The sequence below is a fragment of the Bolinopsis microptera genome, chromosome 5 (genome assembly GCF_026151205.1).
Source record: "Bolinopsis microptera isolate Bmic1 chromosome 5, MBARI_Bmic_1.0, whole genome shotgun sequence".
In the NCBI taxonomy this organism is placed as follows: Eukaryota; Metazoa; Ctenophora; class Tentaculata; order Lobata; family Bolinopsidae; genus Bolinopsis; species Bolinopsis microptera.
In genome coordinates, this window is record NC_087076.1 from 17779115 (window position 1) to 17794133 (window position 15019).

Sequence of the window (15019 nt, forward strand, 5' to 3'; positions counted from 1 at the left end):
TGAGGTTGAGAGTCCCAGGTTGACTAACATATTTGTGTTAAACATGTGTGTTTTGTTAATCATGATCTGGTACCAGCATAGCCATATACTTGAAAATTGAAATTGATTATGAGCTAATTACATTGTTTATCGATTGATCGAAATGAAATTATTTTGTCAATTAACCATTAAATAATATCTAATTTTTTAGTACATAGCTTAAAACTGACAGATCATGAGAATGTTGTCATGTGGTGGGATGATAATGAAAGTTGGCACATTGTACAGACACAGTTGGTATGTGCCAGTCTTAGCAACTCGTCAGCAATAAGTTTATCAGACACCTCATTAAGATAGGAAGTAACGTTTCTCAATTAACTTGGTAAATTTCTAATGTGCAAGGTATCTGACAAAATGGAAGAATTATTTTCTGTCGTACGTCCAAAAGCTAGGAATAGAAGAATAAGTCAGGGCATCAAGTTGAACTTAATTTACAACAAGACAACAGGAATATCTAGAGAAAGGAGCGCACCTCATCTGGGAAGGTGTACCCAGTAATGATGTTCTCCAGTAGGTTGAGAGTGTGCCTATAGATCTGGTGTAGTTTCCTGCCGTGACTGTAGTCGTTAGACGAGTATTCTGGTAAACCAACCGTGCACAGCTCAGCCTGGAATTGCACGTGATGAGATATAAATAGAAATATTTTTATATTTCTATTTGCGATTACAAAACTAATGCGAGTGCAATTACAAAACTAATTTCACTGTTTTGAGAGCAACCTAAAACATATTCGGTGCGATTACAAAACTAATCACACTGATTTTCTGAAAGATACTGTGATATATCTGTCCAGTATAATAGGCAGTTAGATTAGCGTATATATAAAAATATCACTCATAACATCAAGCATTATATAATATAATACCTTGATATCTTAATATCTTAATTCTACAAATAATAATATCTTTTACATCTTAACTCTACAATTAATAGAAATAGCCCGGGTGAAACATACTAAAGACCCCCAAAAACCTTGACGACAGAGGAAGGGTCGTCTAACTCCAAAGTTCCCAGGACTGTACCAGGATTCAGGATGCTTCCCGCGTTCTGCTCGAACGTTATGCACCCAGCAAGGGGGGCCACTATCGGCATTATCATCTTCATGACCTCTATCTCTGCGAAGGGTTGTCCTGCGTCTACGTGCTCGCCATTATTTACATTGAATCTCATCAGCTTACCTGCTGATGTGGACCTGAGAGATTAGTTGTTAAAACACCTTGCAATCAGCTGATACTGATAAGCTGATAGCACGAATTAACTTCGCGAAATGTTGATCACCCCACTTTCAACAATATTTTCGATCTTTAATCTTTAATGATCTGCACTGTTTAGTGTTAAACAAGTTCTAGAGTCTTGATTCTGTAAGATTTATTTAACACTAAACAGCGGCCAATGAGGTGACAATATCGTTACTGACTACTTGCAAGCACACTTCCGCTTTGTTGTCACATTATATCCTGAGTTACAAGATAATATCTGCACCAAGATATTTGATATGCTTCATGTAGATATCACAGATAAACCTTCAACCTGCAACTTGCAACATGATATTGTGTAAAAGTTAAACAACTACCTGATAACAGTAGGATCATTATCCTTCTCGAAGATACAAGTTTTGCCCCCGATCACAACCCGATACCCAGACACTTCCTCCTTCATGTGAGTCGTGTAGCTGTTACCTCCGAATATGACAAGGTGGCCCCCGTCGTTCAGTCTGTGTAAATCAACCTGTAAATAAACATAATCATTGTAATGGTACTAGTGTTATATTATTATACCGTATACTGTATTATTATACCGTATGCTGTGCAGCTCATACTAAATCGAGACTCAAGTAGCATATTAATTATTTAATCATATTGTCGCCTTCACCAGTCTCGAATTACTCCATATATAAAGGTAACTGGTACATATCTGTCAATGCTCGCATCAGTAATTAAGGTAATACTAATTAAGGTATTACAATTTTGCTACCTTACACTAATGCTGGTCACAGATTTTCAGCACACTATGTTATTCATAACTTCACATTACTACTAAAAACCGTTTTAATAATGCTAACCGTAATCTACTCCTTTTAAGCCTAGTACTTATATTATTACGACTTAACACCGTCTACCCTTCAATACGGATGTATCTTACTGAGCACTGCTCACTGTACCTGTCTTAACTTACTTAACTCTCTCCACAATAATATACTATCTTATCTTGAGTCCATCTCCGTTATAATTATCATCGTTAATTAAGTAAAGAATATACGATACATTTAGATGTGACATCGTTTAAATACCGTAACTGTAAAGTTATAATGGCGTCACTTTAAAGTTTAAACAACAATCCAGTCAATTTACCTCCATGGACGAGTTGTTCATAGCGAGATGGTAGGAGTTGTGGCTGGTCTGGGCAGCTTGTAGCTTGTACTTAATATTATCATAACACAGGTCCACATCAACTATACAGCTCAGGTGCTTGAGATTCATTATCTGTCCCCTGGGATTACACATCATTATGGGGTATAATCTGAATCATATCCAAACTAAATAATGTTAATGTTACTCAGTAGTCTGTACATTGTACATTATGGGATCTTATAGGTGAGAAGTTATCATTATTGAATAGTTTCTAGAAAGAGGATTATAGCCACAATTATAGCCACAATCCACATGGACTGGAAAGTAAAATCACGTACCGTGGATTAGTTGTGACTAGGCCTTAATTCAATCTTAATCTCATCAAATACTCCTTTGTAAATGAGACGAATTAACAAACTATGCAGTAGGAAATAAAGCAGAGTATAAAGACTTACCTTTCCAGAGCAGATCTGAATGAGTTGTATCGAGACTGGATGGCATTATCAGCAATGTGTAGAGTACAGCAGATAACAGCCAGCATTGTGTCTACTTTCTCTGATCTTCTCTTGTTTGCTATCAGCATGTCAAGCCAACCTGGGTAGGATATATTATGTTCAGAAATAAGCCTGGGTTGAAGATGTTGATCGCAATAGTTATCTAATTAATAGCAATAATTAGCTAATTAAAAGCAACTTCCCGATAAATATAATCACCAATTAATGGAGATTAGCACAAGAAATTTATAAAAAATGTTTCATAAGAGAATAAATTTCAAGATTGAAGAGAGATCCTTTCAGTAAACATACCAGTATCATAGTCATTGTGACAGAACTCTTCCATCTCCAGAATAGTAATGAGGAATTCGATTGTAGTTCTAAAGTCTGATTTAATGCTTAGTTCTTTGAGCGCCATCACCATGTTCCTGGATAAAATAAGTTACGTTATTAACTGTAACTTTTATAAATGCTCTATAAAGCAAACTAGTATTAAGTATAATTGTGCATATTATGTACTTAACTGTACAAAATAGATTTAAGCTTTATACGTAAAGAGATTTACCAGTAAATTGTATTTTTAAGCTCTCGTACGTGTACACTGTACTAAAAATAGGAGATATCTTTACTCCAGAAATAGCTCTCGTACGTGTACTAAAGAAAAGGAATCTGAACTTTAAAATAACTCTCGCACATGTACTAGAAAGAAATAATGTTACTCACGTTCTGGCTTCCTCTCTATCCTCGCCCCACGAGAAACAATGCCCAAACTGTGAGTCAGCAAACTCGTGTAACCCTCCTGATGCCTGCACCGAGAAATACCCCCACACGTTCTGATTAGACCTGAAAGTGAGTTCCTGGACTGTCCCACTGTTAGGTTTGAAGCCCTCATCAGGGTTCTCAGCAGTTATCCTGCACGCTAGACAGTGACCATGAGGTTTTGGGGGGTTCCGGGGGTTGTCGAAATCAATGGGGTTCATCCCGAATGGAGATTCTTTGTACATCATCCTAATGTCTCTGATGCGGTGCAGTGGGATACCCATTGCTACTTGGAGTTGTACAGCGGGTAGTTTGATACTGCTTATCATTTCCGTGCAGGGGTGTTCCACCTGAACATAATAATGATAACTGTGACGTCATAACAAGTATAACTCTGACGTCATAACAATGATAACTACTTTACTATGGGTCAATATTCTGTACAAATGCTTATTAATAATTTTGAAAATAATATCTGCTTATAGATTTATAATCACGATACCTTCAAATTTGAACTCGAATAATATTATGATAGTACACTAACGAAATAATAATCTAAAATTTCCGTTACTTCACCTGTAACCTAGGATTGAGCTCCAAGAAGTAGAAGCCCTGCCCCTCCATGTACAAGTACTCAACAGTTCCAGCACTGACATAGCCAACCATCTTGGCTAATCTAACTGCTGCCTTTTCCATCTCCTCGAATATAACCGGATCAGTAATGACAGAAGGTGCTTCCTCTATAATCTTCTGATGACGTCGCTGGACTGAACAGTCCCGACCAAACAGCGAGATAGCGTTGCCGTACTCATCCGCGATTATCTGTACTTCTATGTGTCGTGCACTGAATTCGTACGGGGTTGTCAAATTTGGAGATTATAATTCACGGATTGTTCCATAGTGCAGTATTTGATATGGCAAATATTCAATATTCCTGATATTACAGATTACGGAATTAATAAAAGTATGCCATCGTGGTCCGGTAGTCGTGGAAGTAATTAGGCACATAATTTGCAAAGTCCTTTACATTGCTTATCGTTTGCACAATTCAGTAGTAATATCAAATCGAATTATGCGTAAAACATATAAATCGGACAAAAGTGGCTCAATATTATAGAGTTCTAGAATGTTCAATTTTATATTGTAAAGTTCCACTTACAAGTTCCGCGACTAAACCATTGGTGCTTAGTGCTTACTTGTGTGCCAGTTGCATGATGAAAATTGGGGATCCGGGGATTTCAGACTGTACTTGATGATAAGCCAAATCAAATTCGTCCTCAGATTTCACCTTTCTGATACCTTTACCACCACCTGCGGATAAGGTGTTTAAGTTTTAAAATGAGCTGATTTTTACAGGAATTAGGAACATGATACAGATTATATTTGAACTTCATTTCCATTTTATGTAATGGTCTGATTGACACGAAAATTTGATATCCACGATAATATGTAGTCGGTAGGAAAGTCCAGACGAATAACAGTATTAATTATATCAGAACGGCATTCTCTTACCTCCTTCTGAAGCCTTGATCATTATAGGGAACCCAATCTTTATAGCTGCAGCAAGACCTTCTGCCATAGAATGAATACAACCTTTATCGTAAACATCCTCGGGGACTGTAATACACTCTCCTGCAGCAACTCGCTCCATTGCTCCATCCAGTGTCACATCTGTAAGAAGTAGAATTAGCATTTTATTTACAAGTAAACATTTTAGCAATTTTTCGACCTACAAAACAGAATAAAATGATAAAAATCATTAATATGCCAATAATTTTATGGAATATTGCACTTACGCATTCCATTCCACGGTAGTGTAGGTACATTAGCAGATTGTGCCAGGATGGAACTGGCGATCTTGTCACCTAGAGCCCACATAGCGTGTTCCGGAGGCCCAATGAAGGTTATACCATGCTGGTGAAGCAGTTCTGGCAGTTTAGGGTTCTCACTGGCATGACCCCAACCAGCCCACACGGCCTGTACAGGGATCCTCTTAGCTATATCCAATATGAGTTCCGTGTTAGCATAGTTGTAGTTGTTAGTTCCACCTGGAACTGGAACACTCAAGTCAGCCATACGGATGTACTCTGCATTTGCCTGTGGAGAACATGTATCAATTAACTAATAAACTACACCTGGTTATAAGATTGAGTGTTTTAAAGATATCAATAAAATTAATAGAACTGTATCAGTAAGAAAATGATGAAGGCTAGTTCGCACCTTTAAATCTTCTGGGGACACCATCACAACAAATTTTATAGCTTTCTCGTTTCCAAATAACTCGTAAGACCATTTTCTGATACTTCTCATGCATTTTACAGCAGCGATTCCGTTGTTTGCAATTAAAACTTTCTCAATAACCCTCTTTCCACCAAATGTACGAACAAATTCGGTTGGAGTTGCAACCTGAGAAAGTGAGGTCGTCAAATCAATGAATACAGTGCACATTTAATATATAGATTTGACTTTAGATCTTATGTATGGGAAAACATTTAAGATTTTATTTATGATGTCATTATAAGCTATAAAGTAAATTTCAATGAATAACATCGTTGAAGAATCAAATACATATCTTCAGAAAGAGTTTAAATAACAGTCAACAATATTACACAAAACTATGTGGGGTAAATCACAGATCATAGACATTAGACTAAAGAAAAGAGGGAAATAGCATGAGCATACCAAGCCATTATAGATCATGGTATTTCGTGTTTGTGTCTCGTGATGCTATGTAAACAAAATAGCAGCTCAAAAACCGTGCAAAAATACCACACTAAAGAAAACTCACATGCAAATGTGACTCGTATTCAAAGTTTAAACTCTCTTTGACTTTATTGAAAAGCCACATGATCAGAGGTTAAAATGTAATATGTCTTGAGGTTGTGGTTTAAGTATAGGGTGCCTGTTATCAGTGGCTGGTTATCAGTGTCAAATTGCAGTTGTCACGTATGAACATATTCATGCATCTTTCCATTCATATATTGTCTGCCTAGACCATATTTTGGCTAAAGCTGCATATAATAATATAATGTGAAAGGTGTATGGGTGATGCAAATGGATATGATAGATTTTGTAGCTAATCAAATTGTGAGACTGCCAATGTTATCTCAATAACATCAATAATTAGATTAAGCATCGCTGAATTCAGCTCAAATCTTAGAAATAAGTTGAACTGGTACTTCTTATCTATAAAAATAAGGACATTAATTATAAAATTTGTATGATGAACCCTTTACTAAGTCTGAGTATCTAATTTTATTTTTAACAACTGCCAAAGCAGAAAACAGTAATATTTAAAAAAGCAACAGAAAGCACAAGGAAAAATACCTGGCCATAAAAGATCTCATAACATAATGTTACAAGAAGGCACTTGCTTTATTTTCAAAAGACACCAGATACCTAGCTTACAGTACAATCATGTTTGGAATGATGGTCATCTCAAGATATTATTGTCAGAATTGTGTCGATCAGAATTATTTTATCTGGTCTAAAATTATTCATTAAGTATTTTTTCTGTGGATGGTTGCATGAGAAGGCTGAATTTCCAAAATCACATTTCCCCTTCTTTATGATTTGTACTGTAAGTGCAAGGTCGTCCTTGATGTGTAGAAATACGTAAAAGATTAAGGGGTATAAAATCGAATACTTCAGTAAGCTTACAGGTACAAACAGTCAACACTGATACAAGTTTTGAATCATATCAGTAACAACTGACAACCATACATATTTTTATTGACATGCATACTTAAATGGGATAACTTATCATTCAGCTTACCAAGAGATGTGATTCATCCTCAATATCTTTAACACTTTCCCCAGAAAGATTTCTACGGTGTCCTTTTCTAAATTTCATTCTCAGATGCCATGAATCAACACAACAGGCTGATTTACTGACAAATGGATGCATGTTTAGGAAGAAAATGTTTGGGGATAAATAATGGAAAAGTCATGTGAGCAATCATCAAGAACTGGATGTCAGCCAATAGCACAAAGCCTGTGATGTGGCTGAATATGTTAAAATGATGTTCTGACAAAAACTAGGCAGTGAAATGTACCTAGGTGCTGCCCCGCTAATCCTTTTTGTTGCCGACCTAAAATTTTTCTGATGTCCTACAAAATTAAAAAGTTGACGTAATAATACACAAATTGGATGTTTTTCTTTTTGAAAGACATCAAATTCAGGAAAATGCCGCCCTCTCGCATAGCACGAGCAGCAGTAGCCGAGGCGGTTGTTACGCCATTGAAAGTAGGCTACGACAGCCCCAACGTTAATGTGGCTCTTGCTATGTGTTGGTTCAGCCGAATTAATTATTATGTAATCAAGTTTATTTTTCTCTTTTAGTTAGTTGTCATCCGGCCAAACATTAAGCAACTTATATTGCAGTACCTTTTATCAATTAGTTTATCAAAATATGTCATTGTAATTTTGCATGGCTGAAATGTAACGCTTGATTTATATATATAATAATTAATTGAATTTTCAAATTAAAAAAAAATAATATGATTCAAATACTGATTAAAAATTATCAAAAAACCGACCCACAACTCGTTGAAAACAACAAGGGTATAATCAACAGAAAATTTACAATGATTTGATTTACCAATGGGAAATGCGAACAATAAAATAACTTAATTCAATTAATATTGTAATATTTCGTAGCCTTGCATTTCTAGATCAGTCAATACAAATGTCGTCCAAAGGGCAATTATTTATGTTTAGAGCCTTACTTTGCATTTAATTGTAACCACTTACACCTGTGTTGTAAAACAAATATTAGAAGAGCCAGCAGTATGTACATTATACATACTTGATAGTATAGTATAGTGCTTGGTTTATAGTACACATAAATATGAAGGGTGAAAACCAAGTCATGTATCATAAAGCAGTAAAGCAACCATTGCATAGACACATGTGCTCAGCAGATTAAAATAGGAGCAACTGTTCGGCTGAAGTTTAATCGGCTGAAGTTTAATGCACCCATTACTAATTAAAATATGTCTTAAGGTGGAAAATACTATAGCTGGTCATCGATCGTGGGGGTAGTAGGTCAGGGGTCATTGTCCCAGTGCTAAATTTAAGGTAGTAGGCAGCCGGCAGGGAACACCATCATTTAGCAGGACAGCCGACAGGTCAGGATACCATCTGTTTATGTGAAGGTAAGTTTTCCCAATTGAACAATCAGACTAGATGATTGACCATCTGACCATCTGTTTATATTGATATTCTTACTATAACCTCCTATTAGTATGTCTTCTTTCTAGCTTATACAGGGGAGGGGGTCATGTCACTGGGTGGTGCTCAGGAGGTGACCGGGACATGATTTCAGGCCTGACTGGGACCGGGACCGAGATACAAAATGTGACTTGACCGGGACCGGGACCGGGACTGAGATTATCAATTTACCGGGTCTGACCAGGGACTGGGATGAAAAATGTGAATTGACCGGGACCGGAACCGGGATGGCTCAAAATTTCCAATCCCGATACCGGGATTCCCGGTACCGGGAATTCCTGTCGATTACTGGTTAATTCATGATCATAATTTATAACTCAAACTTGTTTAGCAATTTTAAACATTGTTTTATTTGGCTCAGAGGATGTTTAAAGATGAAATTCACAATGAATGAAAGGAAAAACTTAAAATCACAGAGAATGAAATTATGTAAAAGATCCCGGTCAAAATCCCGGCAAATTTGAGTGATTGACCGGGACCGGGACCGGTCAAGTCACATGAAAAATGTGACTTGACCGGGACCGGGATCGGGACCGGGATAGCTCAAAATTGCCAATCCCGGTACCGGGATTCCAGGAACCGGGAATCCCGGTCACCTCCTGGTGGTGCTCAGCATGTCATTCCTCTGTATAGTATTGTATATCTTCAATTGGTGTTTTATGGTTCATGAACACGGGCTGTAAATAAAGGGGTGGGGTGGGGGAAGTCAGTGCACATACGTTGGGTATTATGAAATTTTTCATATTTAGTAGTAAAGACTTTTAGTACGGGAATTATTTTATTACTATAAAAATATGAAATTTTTCATATTTTGAGACTAAGTAGAACATTAAAATTGCAGGGTCAGTTTCAAACAAATTATATCATCTAATTGTCATGCCTAAAGTGGTTTGTAAATGGGTTGTTAGACCAACGCATTTTGGTCCTTCATTCCTACCACTCAGCAGTATCTTAGTATCTAGTTGAAAACTTGTATGTTATTTCATTGAGATGGCATACTCAATAATGTAACTATTCATTTGTCGTGGCCTGGATTACGTCGCCAAAATTTTAAAACTCATCGTGAATTCCTTATATTTGATATTTGTCTTAGCAAACATGCTAACAACCTTATTTTAATATGCGCTATGATAAATAGGACAATTAATGCTTATGGTAAATTTATAATTTAACAAAGAACGGATACGCATGAGATGACATGAAAGTTGTTAAATAATTTGTAGCTTGTTAGCGAAATTGATTGAGTTGATCATTTTAAAAGCTTCCATTTGATTTCAACGGACGATCCTCGTTTAAATGTTTTCGAAGTAGCGCGCGCTGTTTTTCCTCGGAATATTATATTTACCCAAGGCAAAGTGGTTCGAAATAGCGCGTGCCGGGTCAGTTCATTATATCAACTCTTTCCAAACGGTACGTGGTAGCTTTGTTGTAGCGCGATGCGTTACTGTGCCGCGCCGCGCACTCAATGAGGCTTCTCACAGCGACATGCTGGATCGGCAAGATGCACTACTGTACCGCGCCGAGCTGCCATGAATTGACATCGTCAATTAAGTAGCTTTGCTATTTACAGCCTGTCATTCCGCCTAATCTCTATTTTATATTTTTGAACATTATAGGCTGCACTGTGGTCCCCAGGTAAGAATCAGTTATGCATTTATATAAATCACTTAACTGACGATGTCAATTCATGGCAGCTCGGCGCGGTACAGTAGTGCATCTCGCCGATCTAGCTGTGAGAAGCCTCATTGAGTGCGCGGCGCGGCACAGTAACGCATCGCGCTACAAATAAATCACTTGGAATACTTTTGAAAAAGAATAACAACAAGCTCAAAAACGCTATACTATCCTATCTATCCGTAAAAAGCACAGCAGCGTAATTACAGATTAGCTTAATTGACGTTGTAATACGTTGTATGACCCGCCGCGCACGAGTGCGCGGCTCCCCTGTATCGTAAAAACGAAACGACAATGGGGGTCACGCCGTGATACAAAATTGGCAAAAGTCCTCGGAAGTGGTTTAAATCGATTACCCGTTCAATTTTTGTCCATACACGTCAACTTTGAACTTAATGGTGTAGACTGCAGAATCAAGCAAGTTATTAATACTTGTCATACGTTGTATGACCCGCCTCGCACGAGTGCGCGGATCCCTTGTATCGTAGAAACTCTATATTGAAACTTTATAAGAAATAATTCATAAATATCAAATTGGATGTGCTTTCGGTTTAGATATAGATGATAGCGCTTGTCCCTTTGTGCTTTGTCCTTTTTATGTTTCAACATGATGAATGATCAGTCTACAAAAGTCTAATAAAGATTTAAAATTGACCATTGTTAATTGTCTGGCCCAAGACGAGTAACATCCGTCAAATTTAAAATTGCTATGCACTTTTAATAAAATCTAACATCTAAGCTAATACATAACAGGACTTTGTCGCTTCGACGCGAATTATTGTTAATTAGTTTTGTTTTCAGCTTTGCTTTGAAGACGAGATTGTTGTAGGTTTACAACCTACCAGGACGCGCGCCGAGTTGGACTCGTCGACGGTCCTGGAATAATATATGGAACAGATATTTTACGAGCAACGAGTATCACCCGTTAATGAGATTGTAGTGGAGCAACGAACTGGAATAAATTGACATCTGACATCGTCGACTAACATTTTTACCTTCATCATTTAGAAGCTTCATCACAAAAAACAATGTCTACAGTCTATAACTTATCAATATCAAAAAATGTATTTCAGATGCATAATGAAACTAAGATTAAGAATCATCCCATATGAATCATTGAATCAACGCAAAGCTACATGACGAAATACGATTGCAAATGGGGGTAAAAATGCTTTGTCTGTTTTTGCATTTTGGCAATCTATGGGCGACAATTAAAAAAAAACATACCCATTGATGATGATCAAGCGCGTTTTCATTTTCTGTTTTATCGATAACAACCAATTCGTCCTTGCTGGGTGTTTTCTTCCGGGTGCCAGTTTTACTTTTATTTGGCTTCACCATACCAGAATCAGGATCTACCAGATTCAATCTTTGTTGAATGTTTTTAAACCGGAACTAGATTGGTACTTACAGACAAGAACGATACTAGTACTACCAAAAAATCACTACAAACTAAACTTAACTTATTAACGTAAAATGCGTGATTTCCAGTATAGTTCTACATGAAAAACGCCCTCGCACATTTTAGGTTGTAAGCCTGGTGGGTTAATAATCAAATTATCGCGTAACTAATTACCGGGGGTAAGTAACTAATACCATTGTATCACCCATGAACCATGTTTTCTTTTCCTTCATGTTTAATGTTATTACTCCTCGATGGTGCAAATTGAATTCGATCGGAAAGAAAGTGGAATTTCTTGTTCAACTTCATTGCGTAACTCGACATTATTTGAAAATGGGTTCACTTTCGGGGTCCCATTTCTTTCTTTATAATTTTCATTTACTGTTCTCCGTGATAAAAATAATAGTATGGAATATTATGTAAGCCATTATAATTTTGATATAATAGCTAGCCATGTTCAAAGTGGCATGCATAAGCCATAATAAATACCAATGCAGGACCACCCGTACTTACACTCAGAATTGAGTTGTATAAATTTCCAATACGAGATTGGGGACGGGTTCTAGAAGTAAAAACGAAAAAACGAACATGAGCAAAGTGGCTTAATAGTTGAAGGCTGGCTTATATTACTGGTTACGCAATATGTGAACGATTGAGTATTGAGAGGATATTATATTGTCGTTAATATGATTTAGATACTTAGTATCCCAATCAACATAGAAGCAAGGACTGTGTGCTATGGTAGCATTGTGCGATAAAAATAGTATGATCTGCAAGGTTATTACTGTAATCTTGAATCTCTATAAGTATATACTATATATAAATAGTACATACAACTTTGTTTTATGGTCACAACATCTAAAAGGTACATATACAGCTGCAGCGATGGTGGATGGGCCTTTAGCCTGCTCTATTCATTGAAGTTACAGCTGTCAGCCAACTTACATATTCGTAGTCGGAATCTGAAAGTCTGGGAGTCTTTTCTTTAGTTCTCTTGGGCATTTTTCGAGTCCTCTGAATGAACCTACGTCGGATAATGGGAGGCTCCGGCTAGAATAATGGGAGAGTACTGAGTAGTTAAAACTCTCTCAACCTATACATAAAGTAACAGGTTGTGAAACTGAAAACGAGAACTCTTCAAGCGGTCAACTTACTGCAAGTGCATTTCACTATTATCTTTTATATCATATTTCACCATTAAATCCGAAGCTGTCTGTCAGTTTTTTACCAGACAATTATTAGAAGTTAAGAAATACATTCCTTAAAATCACGTGATCCCATTCCTAAACCAAGCCAGTATAATAATTCTACACAGTTCTTTTAAGATAACTAACAGCTTCACAATAGTTACCTGCACAGTGGATTTGTGGACTGCCTCACTGTCAGCCTCATCAAACGATCGAGATTTGAACATCATCTTCAGAACCTGAACCTAAACTACAAAGCGTCACGACAGCGGTCAGCACAAATAAAGCAGGTCGTACCTTGAGAGGGATAACCTAATAATGTTGCAGCAAGTGCCGGGGCGGGCAACTATTTCAGTGGTATAATAGCAGGTGACACGTGGGAATGGTCACGTGGGCGGGCTCCACCTGTCCTAATCAGGGAGCTGGCACTACAATGGTGTTACTCTGTATCGCATCACGAGATCAACGGTTAAGGGCATGGTCAGGATTTGTAGGTGATACTATTAGGATTACTATTGCTACAAGTACATTAAACGTTAAGATAGGGATATTGGCTGGTGCAATCATCGAATTGACACCCTACCCGTGACCTAGTTACGAAATCCATCCAGATGAAGGGAAATGAGGGGAATAGTAAAATTGTCTAGTCGATTCCACCATGGTCCATGGATATTGGATAATGGGACCCAGGGACCCGTTAAAAGCAAATTTCATTATGTAACGTGCAAACAATCTAAAACGTGCGGTAATTAGCCTGAACTTAAACGTTGCCTTGCACAATGCACAGTTGCACTACTAGTACTGACCATAAACAGTAAAAGCTATGTATTGAACAGTAAGCTATTAAACAAGCTATATATAACTGTGAGATGTACTACACAAAAAGGATTGTATTCAGTACATTTTACATGGGCATTGTCAGTAAGTTCTTAACAACAACCTTATTGTGAAAAGCACAATGTCTTTTATATTACGTTCAGTAATTGTACCATAGAAAATGTAAATAAAAGGAAAACTCGCTCGTAAAAACATAACTCAAAAGAATTGAACAGTCTTCATACAATAATGCTAAAGGAATGTAAAATACAATGACTTTAGACCAGAGGAAAAAAGCCCGAAGTCATGAATTGCTGAAAGCTTGAAACTCAATTGATCAATGATAAAATATATTAACAATACGGCGTTTTGAAATCGTACAACAGCTGGTGCAATAATGACGAAATTTTCAGTGTTGAAACATTTCGAAATCAGTTAACTTTGTCAAATTTTAAAGAAACAGAAAATTAATTAACTTAATACTAAATCAATCAATATTTGATATTCATATTACAGTGAAATAATTGAGTGACTCATTATTATCAATATGATGCAACCTATAGAAAATTAAGAAAGAGGATGCAATACAGCAATACTGCAACTGTATAATAAGTCCAGAAAAACACTGAATAATCGGTATTAATTATAAAAACGTGTTTACTACCGTGTATAATCAAGCGAACCTAAGTATTAAGCAAATTATTTACTGTCAATATAAAAAGATAAAAATTGCTGAAAACTGACGAAACTCATTGATCGTGTTACATATCAATATCAATTCTAATCTAGAAACAGGTCCAGAGTTCGGTTTTTTTGTAGCGAATCACGCGTTACTACGTCCACGTCATGCGTTACTACGTTCCCGTCACGCGTGAGTGGTAACGCAAGGCAAACAAACCAAATTATGAGAGACAGCTAAATATCCTATTCCTACTGAGCGGGAGGTATTGGTAAAGGCACTGTCTTGTCCCGCGGAACTTTGGGAGGACGAGCTGCCGAGCTATTTGTTCGTTGAGGCAGTGGCGGGGGCATGTCTACTGCTTCATCTGAAAAATGTGGAGAAT

At 37.1% G+C, this 15019-nt stretch overlaps 2 protein-coding genes across 5 annotated transcripts in view; both read right to left on the reverse strand.

Moving 5' to 3' along the window:
* The window catches only part of LOC134815752 (acetyl-CoA carboxylase-like), a 59906-nt gene extending 47909 nt beyond the window's left edge, over positions 1-11997 (reverse strand). Inside the window, 13 exon segments of the mRNA XM_063824330.1 lie at positions 512-646; positions 1012-1231; positions 1613-1767; positions 2391-2529; positions 2846-2984; positions 3197-3312; positions 3608-3993; positions 4220-4487; positions 4840-4954; positions 5156-5314; positions 5440-5740; positions 5864-6049; positions 11778-11997. Coding sequence (XP_063680400.1) covers positions 512-646; positions 1012-1231; positions 1613-1767; positions 2391-2529; positions 2846-2984; positions 3197-3312; positions 3608-3993; positions 4220-4487; positions 4840-4954; positions 5156-5314; positions 5440-5740; positions 5864-6049; positions 11778-11891 — 2433 coding nt within the window. The 5' untranslated portion in view covers positions 11892-11997.
* A 2165-nt stretch (positions 11998-14162) lies between these two features.
* The window catches only part of LOC134814750 (dedicator of cytokinesis protein 3-like), a 67381-nt gene continuing 66524 nt past the window's right edge, over positions 14163-15019 (reverse strand). For all 4 annotated transcript variants that reach the window (XM_063822953.1, XM_063822950.1, XM_063822951.1 and 1 more), the window contains one exon: positions 14163-15001. In XM_063822953.1, coding sequence (XP_063679023.1) covers positions 14886-15001 — 116 coding nt within the window. In that variant the 3' untranslated portion in view covers positions 14163-14885. The remainder of the gene's footprint in view (positions 15002-15019) is intronic.